At 39.3% G+C, this 24,694-nt stretch overlaps 2 protein-coding genes across 3 annotated transcripts in view; both read left to right on the plus strand.

Moving 5' to 3' along the window:
• The first annotated feature begins 343 nt into the window (after positions 1–343).
• On the plus strand, positions 344–12,938 carry cercam (cerebral endothelial cell adhesion molecule). Its single transcript, XM_004538299.2, has 12 exons — positions 344–739; positions 3,616–3,726; positions 4,475–4,592; positions 4,759–4,893; positions 5,050–5,254; positions 5,440–5,559; positions 5,692–5,768; positions 6,089–6,195; positions 6,450–6,582; positions 8,058–8,185; positions 8,859–9,062; positions 11,263–12,938. Exons 1-12 carry the CDS (start codon positions 537–539, stop codon positions 11,495–11,497), a joined length of 1,776 nt encoding a protein of 591 aa, XP_004538356.1. The 5' UTR covers positions 344–536; the 3' UTR covers positions 11,498–12,938.
• A 4,428-nt stretch (positions 12,939–17,366) lies between these two features.
• Positions 17,367–24,694, plus strand: part of sardh (sarcosine dehydrogenase) — a 45,104-nt gene continuing 37,776 nt past the window's right edge. The window contains exons 1-7 of one of the 2 annotated variants that reach the window (XM_004538296.4): positions 17,367–17,501; positions 20,542–20,731; positions 21,192–21,328; positions 21,544–21,722; positions 22,270–22,449; positions 22,835–22,958; positions 23,175–23,275. In XM_004538296.4, the coding sequence (XP_004538353.1) occupies positions 20,547–20,731; positions 21,192–21,328; positions 21,544–21,722; positions 22,270–22,449; positions 22,835–22,958; positions 23,175–23,275 (906 nt within the window). In that variant the 5' untranslated portion in view covers positions 17,367–17,501; positions 20,542–20,546. Of the gene's footprint in view, positions 17,502–19,686; positions 19,898–20,541; positions 20,732–21,191; positions 21,329–21,543; positions 21,723–22,269; positions 22,450–22,834; positions 22,959–23,174; positions 23,276–24,694 lie in introns of those variants that run through there. The other variant, XM_023153058.2, reaches the window with a different exon arrangement.

Consider the following 24,694-nt stretch of genomic DNA (forward strand, 5'->3'; position numbering starts at 1 on the left):
CCTTTCTATTTCAGATGTATGTATCAGAATATCACACATACAGACTAAATGCCCATACTGTGGTCGGAATATTTAAAAGGCTGTGACTGGTTTACTCAAAAACAATAAATAAATAAATAAATTTTTGACTAACAAATTGCCATGTTTAAATGCCCCCCCCCACCGATTTCTATCCCTGGGAACATTTTAATGATATTTTTAAGGATGTTCGACCTTAAACTTTTAAAACTTTATTCTCCATCTTTCTAATCTTTCCAAGGGTATCCCACCGCTGTAAATACCAGTGTGGCCAAATCACGCCTCTTTCCCCTCTTTCTGTTTTTTTTCCTACAGGAAAAGGTTTATTACAGCGGAATATAACCCTCTCTGGCTTTAGGATTGGGTTTGCATTTCTCTTCAGAAGGGGCCAGCTTGTACATGAAGAAAGGGGTTGAACATTTGGGAAAGCCCTTTTTTCTTGGACTGCTGACGCGTACCGCGGCTACGTGCTGCTCCGGAGCCCCGCGGATTACTTTCCAACTTTAACAGCCTCCACCATGATACTTCACTTTCTAGCTTTGGGGGCCTTTGTTTTTCAGACTGAATGTTACTTTTCGGAGGAGAAGTATCCAGAGGAGTCGAAAATGCAGCCTCCAACCGTGGTTATCGCTATCATAGCGAGAAATACCGGTCACTCCCTGCCATACTACCTCGGAGCTCTGGAGAGACTCAACTACCCCAAAGATCGCATCTCTGTGTGGTGGGTTTCCTGCATGGACTGCCAGGCTGTTTGTAGAGGGGTCTCCTTTTTATCCGTCTATAGCAGCCGTTCAAAAGGTCAATGGCATTTAAATGAGTTTGTGAAAGCAGCAGCGTCCTACCCCTCCCCTGTTCCCTCTGCGCCTTTCACAGTCCAGGCTGCCTTTCACTCCGCCGCATTCGTTTCCTACCGTCGCTCGCTTGGAGTTTTATGTCCCGTGAAGTTTGTATAGAGTAACTGTACCAGCAGTGATTTTACTTCTTTATAATTCATGCTGCATGTTCAAATCTACAAACTCTAGGGATTTAGCTGTTTAGACAGCGCGGAGTGGTTTATTAGTGAGGAAGTAAAAGAGATCCCGTTTAATCGGTGTAATGATGGAAAAAGATTAACTGTTGGTTTAAGATGAGGAGATGACTCTAGTATGTTGAGTCCTACGAGAATATTGATCATCATCGTCATGAAAGTCATGGCAATTTTTGACTTTTAATTATTTATTTGAAACAAAGTAAGAACTTTATTTTGGATTTTCTCTAATCCATACAGAGTCAAAAACAAACATCCACCCACACGAAGATTTAGCAAGCAGCACCTCAGATGCCTTGGTAGCCACCAACAAGCTTCTGGCACACTTCCAGACGGATATTTGAACTCTCTTCTTAGTAGAATTAGTAGAGTTTATTTAAATTGGTTGGATCCAGATCGGGCCTTTAAGCATAGTCCACAAATTGTCAATAGAGTTGAGGTAGGTGCTTTGGGAAGGCCATTCCAGAAGCTTAATGTTGGCCTGCTTTATCCATTCCAATAACAGTTTTTATGTGTGTTTGGGATCATTGTCCTGTTGGAACACTCAGTTGTGTCCAAGTTTCGACTATCCATCTGTTGATTTCAGGCTTTATCTTTACCCCTACCACTGGCAGCAGAGCATGATGCTACCAGCACCATGTTTGACACCTGATAGTGTTATTGTGTTTGAAAGTAACTGTAAATTGTAGTCAAGCTTGAAGGTGTTGATTTTAGATCAGGGGTTTCTTTTTTCGGTTAGCGCTCTCTCAGTCCATGGTGTTGTAAAACTCACTCCAGTGTGGACAGTGACACTGGTGTTTCAGCAACTTTCAGTTCATGGCAGGCTTGAGCCTTGGAGGTTCCTGGTTTGTTCCTGAACATCCTAATCAGTTTCCTCTCATCTGAGAGTAACGATTTGGGTCTTCTTCCAGACACATGAGAGTAACTTTTACATTGTATAATTGTTTGAACCAATGATCTTGGAATCCGCAGTTGTTTAGAAATGGCTCAAAGAGACCTTCCCTAACTGTGTCTCCAGTTGCTGTACAAATATGAGTTTAAAGAAATCATTAAGAGCCCTAATATTATGATGAAGTTAAAAAAAAAGGATGTTACTCTGCAGTGGTGTCTTATTTGCACAAATAAAAAAAAAACAAGACTAACAAAAACCTGGTCATGCAATAGAGCCATTCTGCTAATTGACAGATATCTAGTATCTTTGATATACCTTGTCATTTTGTCCAACCCTACTTCACCACAAGTAAAGGTTTGCTAGAGTGACACTGCTGAAGATAACTCACAGCTGTGGACAGGAACGGGATCCAATGCATATTTTAGTGCAAAAGCTGTCAGCCACTTTGCTCTTCTTTTCTGCCCAGAGGTCATGAAGTGCATTGGGTTAAAAGTAATCAAAAAGTAATTAAAAAAGTAAATTTTTCTTTATATAACCCCTTTCAAGATGAATATCACAAAATGCTAAAAACATAAAGACAAAAAAGTTACCAAAAAGCAAGGTTAAAAATATGCATTTTTAACCTCATTTTTAAAAGAGATCACCAACTTCATAGTGCTATGACTCAGTGGGAGAGAGCTTCAAACTCTTGGGGTATTTGTCTCATTTATTTTTATATTTGTATATCAGCCAGCAAGTCCTGATTAAGTCACCTCAGGGATGTACTGGGGATGTAAGGATACAAAAAGATACCTGATATATGCTGGTGCTTGTTAATGCAGAGCTCTAAAAGTCAAAACTAGAATCTTAAAGTAGACTGAAGTTAATGGGGTGCAAGTGGAACTGAATTAGCGAATTGCAATAATCTAGATGTGATGAAATAAAAGACTGATTATGATTTGATTGATTTCCAATTCAGACTGTGAAACAATGAAACCTAACTTGACAATATTTCTGAAGTGATAAAAACGAGAGTGAACCAGAGCTTTAACGGGAGTATTCAAACTTTAGCAAAAGGGGCAAGGCAATCTAGAATTTCCATTACCTTCAGCACAAATCTGTCATGGGATTTTTGCTTTCTCTTCACTAAGTTGAAGAAATTTGACAGCCAGTCTATCTAGCAGTGATAAGAAATGTCCTTAAAAGTGATGAAAATGTGCTGAAAAGGGAGCAGATATGACAAAAACGGTAAAGGCCCCAAAATAGAACCTTGTGGTGTACCGTAAACCAGAGAAGCGGAAAATGATTGTTCAGATCATTCAGTGGAACTGAGAGACAACATTAAAACGTTTACAAACCTGAAAACTCTGCTCAAATAAGTAGTAATCATTTGTATTGTGTTGTTTTGTATTGTATTTGGTTTTGTTTGTTGATCGAGTAATACACAGGCTGAACATCAGTATTGGGCACTGAATCAAATAAGCCTGTCAGCAAATAATTTGACATTTACCAATGAGAGCGGGAATGCAGCATGGATTTTGCACCGGCATGATGAGGAGCTGAAAAATTCACATAATGTAGATTTCACTGTTCCCCTGGCACAACGAGGGGAATAAGTAATAACAAGAACCAACGCCAAGTTTAGGTTCCCTACGTTTGGTGCAGTTACTTCACCCTCTGCCTTCTCTGTGCTTTCCAGGGCAGCCACGGATCACAACACAGATAACACCACAGCCATACTGAAGGAGTGGCTGACTGTCATGCAGAAATATTACCATTATGTTGAGTGGAGACCAATGGACAAGCCAACGTAAGTCTGAAAATGTTAATGTGTTGAGCTTTGTGTACTGCTGGGATTTGAGTTTGGAAACACCCCCAACTTGATCTTACAGCACACGTGGATCAAAGCAGATCACCTTCAATAGTTGCTTTCTACAAGGGAAATGACAGGAACAATCCCTTTTACTCATCAGGAGGCAAATCTATGATCCTCTGAAGTGTCATCCTGGTATTGACAAAATAAATCAAACAATGTTCAGATTGTACATGTATTGATTTTTCTTACTGGCTCTTTTTGTCCACGTGTTCAGTGAAAGTATTAACACCCCTCTGTAGGCTGCAACTTTGCAGTTCATCTGGTATTCATTTTAAAAGCTAAAAAAAGAGTTTGACAAAGCATATCTAGGCTTGTCTGTACATGATGCTCTGCTTTCTATTAGCAGACTCTTTTATGCCTGTCAGTTATTATTCTGAGTGAGTTCTGCTAAACTTCTACAGTCATGAAACTGTTACGTTATCCACCTGTTTATGCTCTTTTCACAGCACCACAGAACTTATTTACTGTTCTGGTTTTATTTAATCCATTAGCATCGGTATGCTGTATTCACTGTGGTCAACACTCCAGCATGATTCAGCGATGCTGTTTTTGTTTTGTTTTGTTTTTTTTACAATAGAAACCATTCAGCCAATCACATATTTGCTTCACGTGGCAAATTATACAACATTTTACCAATATAGTATTATATCCCCTAATAATACTGTACTTCTGTGTGTCTTAGGTCCTATGCTGGAGAGCTGGGTCCTAAGCATTGGCCCAACAGCAGATACGAATATGTGATGAAGCTGAAACAAGCAGCGCTCAACTTTGCCAGGAAACGCTGGGCTGATTATATCTTGGTACCTTTCTTGTGATAAGTTTCATATTATCTCCTTTCTTGATTAAGCAGATGGGATGTCTTTCTTACTGAGGCTGTTATTTCATCCAAGAAAAAAAAAAAACTTAGCAACTGTAATTTGAATGAAAAATACTTTTTCCTTTGTATTTTCTGTCTCTGTGATTCAGTACGCAGACACGGACAATATCCTCACAAATCCAGAATCCCTCAACCTGCTGATAGCAGAAAACAAGTCAGTCATCGCTCCTATGTTAGATTCTCCGGGGGCGTACTCTAACTACTGGTGTGGTATTACTCCACAGGTGAGCAGCACTTAAAAATGAGTGATTATTTATCCGCTTAAAGGGAATACTTGAGAAAAAAAATTGTTGTTGCTTTCTTGATGAACATAATGCAGAAAAATGACACAGATCTAGGACATAAGTAAGCATATTTTTTTAAATATCTCAATTCTTTAGGGATATTATCGTCGAACAGCAGAGTACTTCCCCACCCGTCATCGTCACCGAGTGGGCTGCTTCCCTGTGCCTATGGTCCACAGCACCCTGCTGCTGGATTTGAGGAAGGAGGGCATGAAAAAACTTGCTTTCTATCCTCCTCATGAGGACTACTCGTGGCCCTACGACGATATTATTGTTTTTGCCTTCTCCTGTCGGGCTGCAGGTCTGTAGATGCTCGTGTGTTATTATGTTCAGCAGTCAGGTTTACTCAACACAGCTGTTGCACTAAATCACGTCTGCGCTTGCTTCACTGTAGAATATTTGTATATTTCAGGACTCAGTGTTGAAAATATACATGAATAAATATGTTTATAATTAATTAAATGATTGCTTTTCGTTGCTACTCAGAGATACAGATGTACCTGTGCAACAAGGAGCGCTACGGCTACCTGAACGTTCCAGCCAAACCGCACTACACCTTAGAAGACGATCGTCTCAACTTTGTCCATGTTCACCTTGAGTCTATGAGTAAGAGCATAGATGATTTGTAATACTAAAGCCAAATAATGACAGTTAAAAAAAGGCACATCAGCTCACCTCTCTTTTACCCCCCCCCCCCCCCCCCCCCCCCCCAAACTAATATCCCTGTTTGTGGAAAAGTCGACGGGCCACCCATGTATCCTTCCCGTTTCATCCACATGTTTCCAAAACAGAGAGACCTCCTGGGATTTGATGAGGTAGGTGAACCAGTTCAAGTTTTTTCAGTTAATGTGTAAAAAAGGTTAACCCAACCTTATACAGGCTTGTTCTATGCAGTAATGAAAGCATGGATGTAATTATGTGTAATATATAATATAATTATACATCAACTTTTTAGGTAGTACTTTATGTTCAGCAAGATTCAGACCAATTATGATGCATGTTTTCACTGAGTGAATAGAGTTTGAAAACATGCCGAATATGCAGTCGACCCATTTGATGAAACTCAAAGATTTATGATGATGGTACACAGTGTCCAGATTTAAATAACGTTCTGGGTCGCCCATCTCCTGCACAGATTTATCTGATTAACCTGCGACGGCGTGCTGACCGCAGAGACAGGATGTTGTTCTCTCTAAACGAGCTTGAGATTGACGTCAAAGTGGTCGATGCCGTGGATGGAAAGTGAGTGGATTGCTCTCAGGTCTTTTCCTCTCTCAGTTTTATAGTTAAGTTTGTCAAGAAATGTAACACCGTGTCAATTCAGACTCTTGGTGTGAGGCCAATTTCAATTCTTATCTTGAAAATATGGACACTTGTGGCTTATAATAAATATCAGCGTTATGGCTACGTATGCTCCAAATTTGAACGCTCTTCTCTTATCAAAGACAGAATTACCAAAAAAAAGTGTGTGTGTGTGTGTGTGTGTGTGTATGCAGTGCACTGAACAGCAGTGACATTAAGATTTTGGGTGTCGACCTGCTGCCAGGATACTATGACCCATTCTCTGGACGCACTCTGACCAAAGGAGAAGTGGGCTGCTTCCTCAGTCACTATTACATCTGGAAGGAGGTGAGAGGACACACACTGTCACACATTTGTCAAATCCCTTTTCTGAAGTTAAAACTCAAATATTTTAATTTATACTTCATAGTATACTATATAAGAAGAAAGCATAATTGTATATACAGTCCTTGCAAATCACCTTTTTACAATATTATGATACAGTCATGTGAAAACAAAACTATAACTTCTTTGAGTTCTAAGCGTTTCTATATCAACTTCAGTAGCTTTTACGTTACCTTTAGCAGTAATAACTTGAAGTAGTGGTTTTCTGGATGACTTAATCGGTGTCTTACATCATTGTGGAAGAATTTTGGCCCGCTCTCATTTACAGCACGCAGCTTCACTTCACTGAGGTTTGCAGGCATCCATTTATGCACAGTTATCTTAAAGTCCACCACAGCATTTCAGCGGAGATGAGGTTTGGACTTTGATTCGGCCGTTGCAACACCTTGATTTATTTCTTTTTCAGGCATTTTGTTGTAGATTTGCTGCATGACCCAAAGGTTTTAACTTTTGGACAGAAGGCCTCATATTTAACACTAGAATGATCTGGTATACAGAGGAGCTTCTGACTCGCAGCACAGGTCCTGTGGTTGTAGAAAAAGCATAAATAATCACCCCTCTACCATTGTGCTGACAGTTGGTGTGAGGTTTATGTGCTGTGTTTGGGTTTTCTCCAGACATCTCAGCGTCCATTATGGCCAAACATCTTCACTTTGGTGTCATATGTCCACCACACATTGTTCCAGAAGTCTTGTGGGGTTTTTTAGATGTAAGTTTGCAAACCTAAGCCGTGCTGCCAAGAAGAGGCTTTCTTCTTGCAACCCTTCAAACTTGCCGTTTGTTTGTGGACATTTGCTGGGATGTCCACAGGAAGATTGTCAGCTGTACTGAATGCTTTCAAAAAATGGACTTCAAATGATTGAAAATGGCTTCACAACCCTTCCAAGACAAAAGACAGCAACAATTGCTTCTTTAAGGTCATGTGTAAGATGTCTTTCCTTCTTGACATTGTGTTAACACACACCTGAATGCTCCATACCACCAAACTGCCAAAACATCTGCTTTTATGTAAGTGCTCACACCTGCTGATGTTAAGTGTATTTGATTCACAGTGCCTGGCTGCTATTTACCCTCTTAATTCATATCTAAGTAAGTTGTCCTTAGCTTCTGCATTATGGAGTTGTTCTCATACAATCAATAATGACATGATGTAATATATAATGTGTGGTTGTTAATCTGAATTTGCATTTACATAAGAACTGCTAAGGACCAGATTATTTTTATGTAAAACCTTAAAATTCAAAGAAGGCGTACTTTCTTTTTCACAACTGTAAATGAAAATAATTGCACTCAGCTGAAAACCAAGAGTCATGTTTGTAAAGAAGATGGATGCAAAATAAAAACCTGCTTTTATGACACAAACCTTTTGATTTATTTAACAGGTCAGGCTTACAGTGTGTATACTTCTTTTTCCATAGATGGTGGACATGCAGATGGATAAGGCCCTGGTCTTTGAAGATGATGTTCGCTTTCAGGCCAACTTCAAGCGACGAATACTCAAAATGATGCAGGATGTGGAGCAGGTGGAGCTGGACTGGGACATCATGTAAGACACATTTTACTCCTAGTTTCCAGTCCAATTCCTGTTTTTGGTTAAGGTTAAATGAGACGCAGGTAAGAAAGCTCAGGTTAGGTTCATTATAAAGTCCAAAGTGCATTTGTACCCTTTGATATAGTTTGCTGGTTTTGTTTGAAATCATACAAACGGAATTAGACAAAACTTCAGACAAAGTTTGAAGTTTTTCTAGTGTAGAATTTGGGACAAATTTATGACTATGATATACAATAATAACTTAATGGAACATATTTTTGTAGAGCAATCGTATTTGCTATAACCATTAACATTTTGTGTACTGTGCAGAACCATGAAGTCCAGTAGGGTGATTTTTTTTTCTCATATTATGAGATAAAATCATTTAATTAAAAAAAAACAAACCCTAATAGAATATCCCAAGCTCCATGGTTAAAGCTCATCCAAAATACTTAAACATGTGATGTTAGCACTTTCTTTTTTCGTACATATTTGGAAGGAAAATGCACGTACAGAGCATGTGCTGAAAAATGTTTTATGCCTGCTAGGCAGAAAAGAACAGCAAGGTGGAGTTTGATTGTAAAAATCACATGCCTTGACCATCCTGGGTTTTTGCTGCTTCTACCCCGCGCCTGATTTTTTTTTTTTTAACTTCTTTAGTTCTTATGATCGCTTTATGTTGCCACAGATACTTGGGCAGGAAGCAGGTGAATCCTGGAAAGGAGGAGCCAGTGGAGAACGTTCGTAACTTGGTGATGGCCGACTACTCGTATTGGACTCTGTCCTACGCCATCTCCCTACAGGGAGCCCAGAAACTCCTCAATGCTGAGCCACTTTCCAAGATGCTGCCTGTTGATGAATTCCTCCCCATTATGTACGACAAACATCCGAAGTATGTATCATAAAAAAGTGTCAAAAATACACTCATGCTACTCTCTGCGCACTTTGAAGTTTTTCTGGTTTTCTTCTTGTATGTTCCATACAGTGACCGCTATAATGAAACCTGTTCTTCAGCACTCTTTAATCTCCTTCTCCTGCGAGACCGTTTAAACTAAAGCAGACCTCAGGGCTAAAAACATTCTTTTCTATAGCTGCCTAAACATGTGTACATGCTTTATATTTAGCCTAGTTTTGTTTGGAGTGTATAGATTAAAGAACTATGTGGAAGTCTGTGGTTTTACTTCACTGCGTTTTTCTGAAAGAAAGTCACTTTGATATGTTGTGCTTGTCAAGCTGAATTAGCGCACCACATTTCAAAATAGATTTAATCTTTCTCAGCATTTTCCTTTTATGATGCACAGGCCTCGTGTCTGCATCTCTTTCTGGGATTAATGGTCTGAATTTTTGTCAGTGTGGGCTGACATTTTCTTAAACACAGTGTGACCGACAGATGTGAGCAGCCAGAGTGGACTCAGTTTTGTTTGTGGTAAAGAAGATATATATTTTTTCCAAGCCTATGTTGTCGCCTTTCTCCATGAATTACACTACTGTATGGTCAGTCCAGACTATTTTAGTCCATACTTAAATTTCTATGGTTTGTTATTTAAGTTTATACCAGTGTTTGTGGCACTAACAGTATGGTCTGTACTTACTTTGGTAAAAACAAAACAAAAATTAAGCTGCAACATCAAAGTTTCTTTATTACAGATTTGATATAAAAGAATTATGCTGCCACACTAATATCAGTCATTTGTTTGGGGACTTTAATTTTGAAGCCTTATATTTAGAACTACAGCATTTTTTGGTTTGTTTATGCCGTTGGCTGCGAAATCAAAATGATGCTTTAATAATGTGTTGTACGTGTATAATCACAAAAAAGAATAATTTTAGCCCATTGATAGGTGGTCGCTATTATCATTTATCATATATATTCAGCTTTGGCAGATAGAAATGAGCTATTGTCAAGAAATGAAAGATGGTAGGATGGTTGACAAGTTGCATCATGTGAATTTGTCACAGACATAGATACCTGCTAATTAAAGCTCACTAAAAATATTCTTTTATATGCACCATAACTAGAGCACAGACAGTTCAGTCACTCTAAATAGCTAAGGCCTACCAGTTGAAGGGGAAATTGTATTTTCTGGTTGGAAGTTGGCCTACTAACATTGGAGTCAATGGGGTTGACTCACTTTGGGAGCAAGCCTCCAGTGGCCATTGTTGGAACTGCTTTTTTAATCATTGCCTTTAATTTTCAACTACTGCCATAATAATACAGACATCCATGGTTCCTCCACCATGATGACTATGGTTATCCCTTAGCGTTCATCTGGCATCACTATGAGGTTCACATTTTTGGTTGCAAAGGTCCAGACGACTGTCTGATGCAATAAAAATGCACGTTTGTCTCTCCGTACAAAGGAAGTCTAACCACATTGGCGATCCTTCAACTGCTGACTTGGAGCCATCATCTGTAAAGCTTCTATTTCATGCTAGATGGTTGCTGGAGGTCTATAAAATATCGACTTCACCTCCAAATGTATCTTTAAATTATTAGTGTAATGGGTGAATCAAATTCTGGCTTTAACAATGATATCCTTGACAGTTTCCCCAACAAGGCAACTGTTCTCGTCATCAGGAACTAACTCTAAGAAATGAAATGCACTTTGTGCCAAAGGATCTGCAAACCAGAAGGCCTGGCTGTGTCTGTGTGCTCCATCATGTGTGGAAATCTGGCCTATAGCCAGCCTGCTTTCTCTGCACTCTCTCTCTTTTTCACACCACTGTGATTCTGATTTGATATGCTTGACTAGTCTGCTGAGAACACTCAACAAATGCACCCCATGCATTGTTGCCCTTCATGCCAAGAGTAACTGAACCATCTCTGAAATTGGCCTGTTGTCACCATCTCTTGTCAAATCAGTATAGTGTAATGAAATCACAAAATATCCCTGATGTTTATATTTAACATTTCAGTAAATGGTGAAAAATTGCTCAAACTGCCCCCCCCCCCAAGAAAAACAAAACTTCCATCTGTAGTTCCAGCGCTGTTATTTTTGTTATTTTTTCTTTATTATGACATCCTATCCTGTGTTTTTAAGTTTCGAATGATTTTACCCAGTCTAAACACTGCCTTTGTGCTCCCTCTGCAGCGAGGACTACAAATCCCACTTCCCCAATAGAAACTTACAAGCCTTCAGTGCGCACCCCCTCCTGGTCCAGCCGTGTCACTACGCCGGTGATCCCCAGTGGGTGAGCGACACAGAGACGTCGACCCTGTGGGATGATGACTCTGTGAGGACTGATTGGAGGGGCTCCCACAAGACCCTGAAAGGGGCTGCCCCGGCACCCGAGATGCTGTCAGTCGCCTACAGGGATGAACTTTAGTGCAGCACAAATGTAGCTGAGGAGAATCTGCAGGTCCACAGGCCATGAGGTCAGAGAGACTGTTACTGAGGAGAGAGTGATACTTTCACTCCACCTTGTGTCATAAAACTGACATGCTCAGTGTCATTTAACCTGAGCTTCTTAGATAGGAGGCAACAACATAAGATATGGTGTTCGTTTCGGCTTTGTGTAAAGACATGCACAGTTGTCTCGGTGTAATAAATGCGTCAACCTGCACAATAGATTTTTCTCAAACAACCCCATGTTTAGAGTGTTTATCCTTCTATGTGCTTTTCTTTTACTTTGCTCAGTCATCTAGTTTAGTTGCTTCATTTAGAGCGTTAATTCATTCTGTATGGTTCGTGTCAACCTGTTTAAATGTACTCCTGTGATAGTGCGTAATCTGTTGATCATATTCTAACCGAGGGTTCAGTAATTGCACTGTTAACAACTCCTGGCAAGTCTGGAAAAAAAAAGTCTGAAATGTATTGGCTATTGTTTTTTTTCTTTTCTTTTTTTCGTGTTGCTATAATCTGTCTGTACATTTCTGTGCTTGCGTGTGTCCTCCACTGGGGACTGGAGAGTTAACACAAATCTCGAATGACCATAATTGATAAGTATTTTGTTAGTAGCTCTTACACATTGAATGTTTGCTTTTGATCAGTTTACGCTTCTTCAGATTGATTTTTTTTTTTTTCTTAACTTAATGGATTAACTTGGATTATCTTCTACTCCCTAGCTGTATTTTAATATTTTCACATTTAGCCATGTTCATCCTTAGGAGTTTAACATGAACTGGAAACAAAATTACCTTCATGTAATTTTGCGCATATTACTGGTTTTAAAATATTACGTCATGATTCGAGAACCGTTTGAGAAGATTTCAGGTTTTATGACACTATTACAACCACGAGAAATTCCTAAAGTAAAAATACTTTTTTTTGAAGGCCCAATTACTTACATAAAATCTATGCAACATGTTGAGGCTTGAAGAGTGTAGCTTTGGTTTTTATCCAGTTTTGGAGAGCGTCCACATGTTATGTTTAAAAAGTATAAATGCTATGTGTTGCTTAAGTGTTTAAAGGTCTTATGAAAGTACAGCCTTTAACAGTCTTTTGTAGCATCGCTGTCGCTCCAGGATTGAGCTGACACTCGTCTAGACAGGGTTGCAGTGCAGGTAACTGATGTCGCAAGTTTGTGGATTTGATCAGGTCAAACTAAACTTGTATTTCATTTTTGTGCGCATTGATGACGGTCTGTTTCGTATATTGTTTTTTTGACATTGAAGATTTGTTTTCCTGCAAATATCTTAACTTATTTGTTTTTCTTTGTGAATCACAGATGAGTTGCACAACATGATGTACGATACGTGGGTCCAGTTTTGTCTCTGGGTCTACTTTTTGTCTCTGCATCTTTGAGCAATAAATTTATATTAATATTACGATTCATTAATTGCCACTGATTTCACATCTGGATAGCAAGCAGCTCAGAATTGAAATACAAATATTTTTGCACTGTTATATAAATGGTTATGGACTGTTAGTTAACAAATGAACATATTTTATTAAATACACAAAGCTACCATGTACTAAGAAGAAAAAACACAAGGGGGTACTGTTTCCTAAATTCTGCTACTGCAGCCAGAGTTTACATACATGCACACCTATAGATGTGTGTGTAGATGGAGAAGTACATAAATGCAGTTTAAGACAATTTTTGCAGTGGATTTGAAATCAGTCATTGTGATTGATGTGCAGACTTTCAGTTTTTATTCAAGGGGATTTACAAAAATTTTGCATTAACTGTTTAGGAATTACAGTCATTTTCATATACAGTGCCCCATTTTTAGAGGCTCAGAACTGATGAAAATCCTTTTCAGCCATCAGCATTAAGTCTAAAAAAAACATTGACATTGTTAAATGTGTTTGCTTCACTGAGATGCTGGCTGCCAGGCCTTTACAGCAGCCACCATCAGTTGCTGCTTGTTTTTAGGCCTCTTTGCCTTCAGCTTGTGTATTTAATAACTGAAAAGCATGCTCTGTTGGATTATGACTGACTTGGCCACTGAATAATATCCCATTTCTTTGCCTTTAGAAATGCTTACACTTTGGTTGTATTTTGTGGTTTTTCAGGCCCTGAGCTGGCCAGTGCATTTATTCTTATTAACAACGTACCAGTTTGTTGATTTGACAATTCCTAAAGTCTTTACTGCCTCTGATGGTTTATTTAGTCTTTTTCTTTTCAGCAGAATAAAGGGCTTGCTCACTGGCACTGATGTGTCTTTAGGTCTCAATTAAAATAACAGTAACAAGCTGTAGACTTTGATTTGTGTAAGATATAAATTCAACACTTTGAATCATTCTTATGTCTACTACATTTGTCATTTAATTACAAGGGATCAGCCGTCACCTGGCCACGAAACTGCTTGTCAGTCATTTGTTCGATTACTTTTCCAACAAATAGGGGCTGTGTATAAAAATGGCAACGATTCCTTAAAAGTTAAAGCATTATTTTGTTAAATCCCCTAAAGCCGAAAGTCAGCACTTCAATCAGTTAATGTTTGATTTAAAAGCCTCTGTGGTAGTGTACAGTGCAGAGGCAAAACTACAAAAACTGTCTTTATCCAACTTGATGTGTTTTAAAGTGCAGGCCACAAGGAAATAAATACAATACTGTACATTTCAGAATTATAAGGGCAGAAGCAAAGTAAGGTTGCGTGATTTATTTCTCGAACATTTCGTATTTAAAGCCACATGAATTATTTGTTTTGCACTTCATTTTACTGCTACCACATAAGAAAAGGTGTTTCCACATTAACAAATGCCAATAAAACCAGTTTTCTATTTTCATTACTTAAAATATAAATATTTACAAAAAATGCCACACATACAAAATAAAATCAGATTCTGGGAATCTAAACCCAAAAAATAAATCCCAGTTAAACACCTGAAAAACTCACAAGGAAGTCCCCCACTCCATCTTACCTGTTGTTCTCCCCTTTAGCAGGTGTTGAAAATCCTGGGAAACTTACCCAAACTCCCAGGAGAAGAAAGATGAGTGCGCACCCTGCCCATGCATTCTGCAGAGGCACTAAAAAACTGCAGAATAATCCAAAGTGCAGGATATTTCTCTTCAATTTCAACTCAAAAACAGTCTGTGCTCCAAGTTGAAGGCCAGGCCATTGAGAAAGGAGCAACTGCTTTGTAACAATAAAACTAAGATGATTGAGAAAGTTCCAGGAGCATCCATACATGTCCATGCAGACCTTTTGCAGAGATTTCCTGACCTGTGAATAAAACTTTCTCCCAATGAAATTATTGTCAAATTCCAGTCCAGCCCTATGTTTCTTATTACTAAAAATAGTGTTTCATCTTGCAGTACTGCCTCTGTAACACTGACAAATAAGTTCACATGACGCGTGGGTTCTTGCACTATTGGATCTGTGGTCTCTAGAGCATAGCCTTTTTGTTTTCTGTTGTTACAGGTGAACTGGGGTTTTTTTTTTCAGGTGTTAGGTAAGGGTTAAATTTCATGAGAGTAAAATTAGAACAAGTATAGCTCGTTTGGATGAATTACCAGGACAAAACAAACCAAAACCTCCTCTCACTACATGGCAGGACGGCTCAGATTTGAAAAATTGGATCTGAACAAACTGTAAGACTTCTAGGACAGATGTCCTTTGGAAGGTACTAGAGGTACTTGGCCATATTGCACAGTCCTGTTGTTCATAAAACGAATGCCTGCAAACCTTCATGAAGTGAAGCAAAGCCGTAGAGACGAGTGGGCCAAAATACCTCCACAACAATGTGAGAGGATGATAAAGTCATAAAGAAAATGATTACTTCCACTTATTGCTGCTAAAGGTGCTTCTGAAAATTATTAGTTTTTCACAGGGCTACACAGAATCCCGTGAAGGCTTTGCCTCCAAATAACCTCTCATGAAAGAACACCTGCTCATCTCTCATCTGTGAACATTGTGTGCAAAAGGGTGAGACACTTCCACGACAACTTGTCCATCAGTTGTTAACTTACACAGCTGAAAATGGGGGAATCAAGTCAACACTGCCATTTCTGAGATACTGAAAAATGTATGTGCATATCACCATGAAAGCTGATAATTTCTTCTTTTATTTCTTTGTCATCTTTACAAGTTACCAGTAAAGGACAGCTTTCTCTCTGCTGTGAAAATAACTTCTGAGAGCACTCTAAAAATGAAGGGCTCGACACAAACGTAAAAAATATTTTCTCAGTCTATTCATGTAACAGTTATTAGCTATCCCCCCCACACCCTCTAGCAGATCATTACATGAAGGAACCTTTTAAAAAAACAAGCGCGTCCATGCTCACAGGTGTACACACGGGTGATCACACCCACAAACTACACCCTTTTTGGCTCCTACCTCAAAGCACACTGTGTTCTGTTGATCTTATGTGCTGCACAATAATGTTTAATATTTAGTATTTACTGTCATATTCCCATATATCATTGTGATGTTGTTTATTCTATTACTCTTGTTCTCTTCTGCTTGTTTTCTTTTTTCTTTCTCAACAGGTGATTGATATATGCATTTTTTTTCTCTGCCCGTTCTGTTGGTTTTTGTTTTTTGCCCTTCTCCCCCGTCCCTCTTCTCAGCTGTTTCTCTTTCCCTCTTTCTTTCTCCCCTTCTTTCCCCCAGTCAAGTCTGTCCCGTATTCAGCAAGTGAAAATAAAATAAACAATAAAATGTGAATCAAATAGACCATTACGGCAAGGCTGGGATGGTCAATTTGGTAAAGTAAATCCGTTGGGCATCTTTCTTTACCTTTAGACAACAATTCTGATGGCAAAAGAGCCAAACGGGACAGGCAAAAACCCCCCCAAAAAAACCATTTATTAGCTATTGACTCAGGTTTGTTATTAATAAGTGACCTTTATGTATATATATGCCTGTATATATTGTGCTATTCTTAGTTAGTGTATTGTCTGTCTTTGTTAATGGTTGTTTATAATGGAGCACTGTAACGAAAAAGAATTTCCCCTAGTAAAGTATTCTGAGTCTGATTGAATCTATTTCTTTCTGTCTTTCTAAGTACACCAGCACTTGATACCCAAGTCTGTATCAAAGCATACACATTTACCTCTAAGCACACCCCAGCTGTCTGCATATACAGTAGTTTATCTGGTTCTCTCTGGAACACTCTGCCACATACCACAGGAAGAGAAGAGAAGCCACTATATACAATCTATGTGCTTACAGCTCAGTGTTCTGCTGCATCTGCTGGCATAGCAGCATACACATGTGCGTGCACACAAATACACGTGGACATAACACTCTGTCCTTAAGACACTGTTATTCAGTCACATAAAAAATTAGTTTAAGGAAATCTACAAAGTTCAAAGGTAGCTGTGGTCCACTTTCTTCGTTTCAGATTCTTATACATAAGATACCAGTGCTGGCAACAGCTCCTATACTCAGCTTCAGTCTAGCTCAAAGCTGTCTAAACTAGAAAGAACCACCTGGCACAGGAGGGACCTAAACTTTGCACTTTATTGGCTGCTGGTTAGGAGGTGGGGAATCATGAGGTCAGCTTGGCAGGCTTCAACTACAGATGTCTCAGGGGTCTGGAGCCAAAGTTTGAATCATTCAGTGTGGCAAGGAGCCTTCTTTTGAGGTTTAAAGTGTTTTTTTCTTCTTCCCCTGTCCTACTGCAGCATCCCCACAACACTGAGTCAAATGCCTCACACAGACAAACTCCACATGTTCAACATATATGTGATGACCTACTTCTGCTTGATTTGATCACTGGGCTGTCAATAGCAGCTGTTACCCTAGCCTCCCGGAAATACAGACACCCACACATTCATGAACCAAACAAACAGAACAAACAGCAAATTGACATTAATGTTTCTCTTTTGGCACATTATATATTTTCTTGAATATTTTCACATAGGAGGTATTTTGTGCATACTTATGTTTATGGGACAAAACCAGCGAAGTCACAAACCTCTGCTGACTCATTTGAGGTACTTGGTCAAGTCTACTTAACCTTTTTCTGGCGTTTCCAAAGTGTCATGTGTTGTTGCTTACCACTTACTAGGCTGCTTGGGTATAATCCTATCTGACTGATCAAATTTCTAGTTGTATGCCAAACCGCATGTGAAGGTAGGAACTACAACTGCAGTCCAGGGGCGGAGCGTGGGGGTGGCTTACGGGGCTTAAGCCCGGGTTGTTTTGTCAGAAGCCCGGGGTATTTTGGAGTGTAATTTTTTCATAGTTAGATGCCTGGCTGACAACTGTATAAAACAAAAAGTACACACAATATTCGAAGCACATAGTGCACACTGTGGGAATTTACGACTGAGCGTGAATCCCCCCCTGATATTGGTATGATCCAAGCTCAGGCACTAAGCGACTGAGCGAGGGGGCGGGGGCAGCTGCTGCCCGTGAGTGCGCTGTTGGAGAGACGGAGCCAGCCATACTAAGGAGAGCTTAAGTTTGACCAGGTACCAAAGCAAATCATTCGTACCGTACAAATAATGTAAATATGACGGTGCATCACGAAAGATTGATATGAAACTGATCACTTGACCAATATTATTTTACTTGCTCTTCAAGTGAATCAACAAATGGCGAAATGAAAAGCCGAACAAATGCTATTTTTTAGAGAGTCTTAGCTTACGTGTGTTTATTTCATATTTTCAGTTCTTACCCTCCCCGACTAAATCGGTTTCAGTTATGTACTGAAATATAAGAATGGACATTAGAGGCTTCTTTCAAAGAAAAAACTCGGGTAAATGTTATTTTATATATTATGCTTTGTATGTTGTTCAGTATATTTCTATGCAAAACAAGAGGGATTTCAGTACACAGCAGGATATTCACATTTGTAACCAGATATTTACATACACTTTAGGGAGAAAACATAAAACATTTTTACTGTACAACATCAATTTAGAGTAAACTTTTGTTTTAGATAAATATTGAAATATATTTTGAATTAGTTAAATGTCAGAATAAAGAGAGACAGAGCTGTCTATTTTTTATCACTTTCATCAAATTTAGGAGTACATGTACACTAAGTTTATTGTTAATTAATAAGAAAACTCCAGAGGATTCCATTCTGAGCTGAAGAAGCTTCTGATAGGTTAGTAGAGTCCATGTGAGTAAACTGGTGGCACAGCTGTGGATGCATATAAGGCAAAACACAGAGCCTGTTTCTGTGACATGGGAAAATCAAGAGATGTCAACCAAAACACCAGGAAAAGAACTGTGGAGCTCCATAAGTGTGGCTCAGTTTGAATACAATTTGGTGCCATTTGCAATTAAAAAAACACAGACAGTTTCTCTCTTTACTCTTAAAGTTAACAAATATGTTTTTATATTTATCAATCTAAAAAAATAAACATTTAATAATAATAATAATAATAATAATAATGGATACTTTATTGATCCCCATGGGGAAATTACTTGTTTTTCTCTGCATTTGACCCATTCACTCAGTGAAGCAGTGGGCAGCCCACTAAGCAGGCGCCCGGGGAGCAGTGTGTAGGGACGGTACCTTGCTCAGGGGTACCTCAGGGTAGCCGTTAAGTGGATTCGAACCGCCGACCTTCCGATCATGGGGCGACCACTTTACCTACTGAGCTATCCCTGCCCCCAGTCTGATTTGATGTTACAATTAAAAAAGTGTTTGTTTTGATCTGAAGAGTTTGTAAATATCTGGTTTCAACTGTATATTTGATGATTGTCAGCACAAAGAGGGAGAGAGAGGAGCAGAGATTGAGATGGCGAATGAGGACAGAACAGAGATGAACAAGAGCAGGTGAGACACACATGTTAGTCAAATGGTTGCTTACTAAAAGTATCACCGTATCATAGGTCCTCATGTATCTCGTACCTAGTGTTTCTTTTTAGGTTTGTTATTTTTCAAATTCTATATTTATTAAGTTATGCAGGCTTGTTTGCACAACAAGGCTAAATAATTATATAAACTTTTCTCAATCTAAATATTGTACTTTGGTAGAATTAAATAAATAAGTGTAGTGCAGGTCTATGATGATTTTTAGTGCTACTATCATCTAGTTCTGATTGTGGTTATGTCTTGGTTAAGTCCCCCCCCCCTCAAAAAAAAAAAAAATCCCACATGCATACTACCCTTTAGGGCTAAGCCCCGGGTGTTTCAAATGTCTGGCTCCTCCTCTGCTGCAGTCTAACACCGCTGCAGCTCACATTTATCTGACAGCTACTGAGCTGTGTCTTGTGGGCCACGACAGCAGTTCTGTCGCTCGTTGGTCTGCGGAACTACTTGACCGTTTCTCACCATAAACCCACTCCCTTAATTCTGGAAGCAGCCCCTCTCACTACTTACCTCTTTCCTCGAGTGTGTTTCCGGGGCAATCTTGGACAAGCGGAATCGAGCGTAAGTGCGACATGAATGTACATCCAAAAGTTGCTGCATTATGTAATTTGCATGCTCCGTTGTTTGAGATCGCAGAACTTCACGCCACGTTGCTACCTGGAACTGCTAATGTAGTTTCTTTTATTTTGAGACTTGTCGTTTCCAGGCGAGCGCACTCTGTGCATCGCGTTCTGTACGTTATTGCATAAATTGCACATTTACCCGCTAAAAGCTTTGTAATACGCATTAAGTGCGGGGTTATTTAGTGGTGAATGTGCTGCCGTTTTTGCGCCCAGGTGCCCAAAGTGTTTTTTCCAAAATCCTTGTTTGGTCAAACTATTGGTGTTTGCACGTGGCTGAACATTATATACTCGATCCGCCAAGTCTTGCCCACTAGATTTACTAACCCTGCGCAAATTTGCGTAAATTCCCCTGAACCTGAGTATAATAAAGTTATTTACATTTATTTTTCAGTTATTATGGTTTTCACTGGGTACAAAATGTTGCAAACAAACAAACAAACAAACAAACAAAACAAATCCTAGCCAGAACAAGCAGAAAATACTTCAGAAAAGAGTTTTTGTACATAATGACTTTGTTCTGAAACCTTGAGTGTTACAACTTAAAACTTAAAATGTCCCTTTGTGTTGTCTTACTGCACACAGGGGTCATGGCCTTCCTTAGGAGCGCAGTTTGGCGAGTGTTCTCAGCAGTGAGGCCTCCTCTTTCTCCGCTGTGCCGGACAAGCACTCGGTCCTACAGCTCGGAGCCCACCAAGGAAAAGAGTGTTCCCTACGAGAAGACACTCAAACAGGAGGATGGAGCCTCCTCAGGACCCACTAAGCCATTACCCAGGTTAGATTGGGTTTTGAATGGATAAATGGATTGTGTGGGAATGTTTTCAGAAATATATTCTTAAGATTATATGCAGTGACTTTATACATAAACAGCTGATTAATCTAATGGTTGAAGTGGTGGATTAATACGTGATTGTGAAGAAAAACTAGTTCATGGAGGAATGGACACAGTGATGTACAAGTTCTGAACAGAATATAGATGCTCTGTTGATACTTTGCACTGGGAAAGGTTTGTATCAAAACAAGAGTGTTTATTGTTCGTTTAATTTAAAAAATGGAGTTATTGGTCATTATTGTTGCTGTAGTTTAAAGATTGGAAGCAGGGGGAAAGAAAAAGGGACTGTGTTGCACTTGTGAATTGATAAGTTAGTGCTAGCTCACAGGCTGGTTGGTTACCTTCATATGTCAAGAGTAGCATCAGCCTTTTTAGTCTTTTCATATACCTCCTCCTGCCTCAGGTCAGCTGATGCGGTGGTGATTGGAGGAGGAAGCCTGGGCTGTCAGACCATTTACCACTTGGCCAAAATGGGAATGACTAATGTAGTTCTACTGGAGAGAGACAGACTGACTGCTGGCACCACCTGGCATACTGCAGGTAACAGTCTGTAACAGTACAGAGAGCTGTGTTTGCCTGAAGTTATACATCCTACTTTAATAGCAGCGTTCTAATAAGAAGTTTTAAGAGTAAATTAAGCACTCTTTGGTAATTTTGTGTAGTAATTATTATCAAGTGTGTTCACCTGCATGTGCGTGATGTGCTCACTAATGTCCACTAAGTTTTTTGCACTCCTGTGTCCCTCTGTTTATTAGGCCTCCTGTGGCAGCTGCGACCCAGTGATGTTGAGGTAGAGCTCCTGGCCCACACCAGGAATGTGATTAGCAAAGACCTAGAGGAGGAGACGGGTCTCCATACAGGCTGGATCCAGAACGGAGGGCTCTTCATTGCTTCCAACAAGCAAAGACTTGACGAGTACAAGCGCCTCATGTCGGTAAAGACAGAGACATGTTGGTTGTGAACATTATTAGGAAAGCATAGATTCACTGTTCAGTAAACAGAGGCAAAACACATGAAAATGTGTTTGTATTCATTGATCAGTCTGTTGATCAGTTGTTGTTGATCTAGTTCATGAAACATTCGACTGCTGCTCCTCCTTGGGGCTTTTAAATGTAAAATTGATTGTGGGTTTTCTAAAAAAGTTTTTTTTACTGCTTAACATGAGGTACATGAGAGAGAAAAAAACTTAATTGACCTTAATTGTGTGTGTTAGATTTTCAAAGTTCACAAACAACACTACTGTTCCCTTTGCATATTATAAAACTAATACAGAATGCTATGCTGCCATAGCGGCAGACTCAACTTATAGTTACAGTATTGAAAAGAGTCTTTCTGTTTGCTTTATCATGAAGATAAAGACTTTGATATGATTTAAAATGATGGCAGATTTTTCTCTAACCACTTATTTGAAATTGGAACAAAGGTGCCTTTAAAGTAATATTTACATTGAACACGTCATCTCCCCATTTTCTTTTTTCTAGCTGGGCAAAGTTTATGGTATTGAGTCCCATGTCCTTTCACCGGCTGAGACGAAGGACCTGTATCCTCTGATGAATGTCGATGATCTTTATGGAACACTGTATGTTCCAAAAGACGGCACCATGGACCCTGCAGGTACCTGCACAACCTTGACCAGGGCAGCCACTGCCCGAGGAGCCACGGTAATGTCTACTGATCTGCTAAATGCCTCTTTAGTTGATGGCCAGCTTTATTCTGTTTCTACCCATAGATTTCAATCTACACACACACAATCTGTGTGTGTGTGTGTGTGTGTGTGTGTGTGTGTGTGTGTGTGTGTGTGTGTGTGTGTGTGTTGATTTTGCATGTCTTTATATTGTGAACAGCCCAACTACTACACTACATTCTTAAGCTTTGCACAAATGACTCACATGTTCCGTTACTTTTCCTCTGTAGTAATAAGTAAATACGAGGCTTCTCCAGTCGGACATCTATACGTCTGTAATATTACTCGACTGATTCCCTGTGCATTGTACTTGCATGGAAAAAAGTGCATACAGCATTTCAGTTTTCCATTCTTTAAATCAGGTGATCGAAAACTGTCCTGTAACTGGCATTCAAGTGCGAACTGATGATATTGGTGTGAAGAGGGTAAAGGCAGTGGAGACACAACACGGAACCATTGAGACACCTTGTGTGGTGAACTGTGCAGGTTTGCTGGCTTTCTTTTTCAAAGATGACAAATCCACAAATGTAACACAGTGTAAAGCAGTCTTTATGTAACCTGCAACTGCTCTCCTGATGTAAATGTATCCTGTAAAAGTGAAATCGCAATGAGCAAAGGAAAATCCATACACTTTTTAAGGATATTTGTTTGGTGTTAAAGGTAACACACTTATGACATTTTTGCCTTTCTGTGTTACCGCAGGTGTGTGGGCCACCAAGCTGGGAGAAATGGCCGGAGTCAAGGTTCCTCTCATTGCTATGCATCATGCCTATGTGGTAACAGAGAGAATCGAGGGCATACAGGTATGACCACCGTTCCTGGAGTCAGTGCTATCAGCTAATGTCAGAAATTGCCTCAAGAGGCTTTACCAGCCTGTAGATCCCTTCGTGCCTTTAGACCATTTGATTAAATGAGGAAGACTTTCCTAAAAAAAATCTTCAGCAGGAGGGCAAAAAAGGATTGAAGAAGTCCATAAAAGCAGTCGAGGATGGATACCTCTTAAAGTCGCAGCATTGCAGATTTACATCATAAATATTCAAAATGACAAACAAAAATTGTAAAGATGTATGAAAAATGACAACCCGTTCTACCTCCTAAAGCCACGTCCCGAATGATATTACAAAAATATAAAGTTAACGTTTTGTTTACATTTTTAACTTATTTGCAGTAAATGCTGCATTTGACAATGTTGTGTTACTAAGACATCATTGAATAAAAGAGGTGTTTCATTTTAATACATTTTTTTTTAATTTGTTTGTGAGTTTCCTTTTTACAAAGCAAGTTACTGTGATTTTAATAGGTTTACCAAATCTTCTCCGGGGGAATCATGAAGAAAGTTCAACATGCTTTGTTTTATTTGGCTTTGCCAACATTATAGTGAAGCAATCAGGATAAGTGGGCACACAAAGCTGTTTATCAACTTGAAAAGTTAAACCAGGGTTTTGGAGTCTAGCTAGGATTGTGTTCATATGAAAGGGGCGTCTGACCAATCATAAACATGGACAGGTCTGCTGGCAGCAGAAAGAGAAAACTACGATTTTAGCAAAATGCTGTATGAAGAAGTAAAACGCATGGTACAGGCTGTAAGCAACAAAGCTGCTGCAGTGCAGAGAGGAAAGGCACTGTGTGTGTTTGTGTGTTTTAAGTGCCTTAATCTGTATTTCTGGAAATGATCTACTACACTGATAAAGTTTAATCTCTGTGAACCCAGAAAGGAAAGTGACCAAAAACACTGACTGTTACTTACAGTCAGTGTTTTTGGTCACAGGATATCAGTTCTCTGTCATTAAAACATGAGAAAATCTGATAGATTATAATTGTTACTCTGTTAAATTAATAGTTAATGTGTTTAGGATACTTTAATTTGTATTCTTTCAGCTACAGCCCTGGTGTTGTGTAACAGTGTGAGAGCAACTATAGAATAGAGTAGGTGCATAAGTTTAAATCTATTTAGCATTTTCTCTAATGCACACACAGTAAAGTATGGATATAGGCTCAAATATTTGCATCCACTCGCTTAAATCTTTTAAGAAGTGGTGCTGAGGGTTCTACAATGTCGTTTAACTTGAGGAGGCCAAGGTCTATTAACTTCTCATTAGTGATCATGATTGACTATAAAAGTTAGTTTCTCTTTACCAGCATAAAGTGGATTTGTTTGACAGCACTCACTTGTTTGACTAATACCCAAAATAATGGGAAAGTCCAAGGAACTCTGTGAAGAT

Source organism: Maylandia zebra, linkage group LG7 (assembly GCF_041146795.1).
Source record: "Maylandia zebra isolate NMK-2024a linkage group LG7, Mzebra_GT3a, whole genome shotgun sequence".
NCBI classification, from domain to species: domain Eukaryota; kingdom Metazoa; phylum Chordata; class Actinopteri; order Cichliformes; family Cichlidae; genus Maylandia; species Maylandia zebra.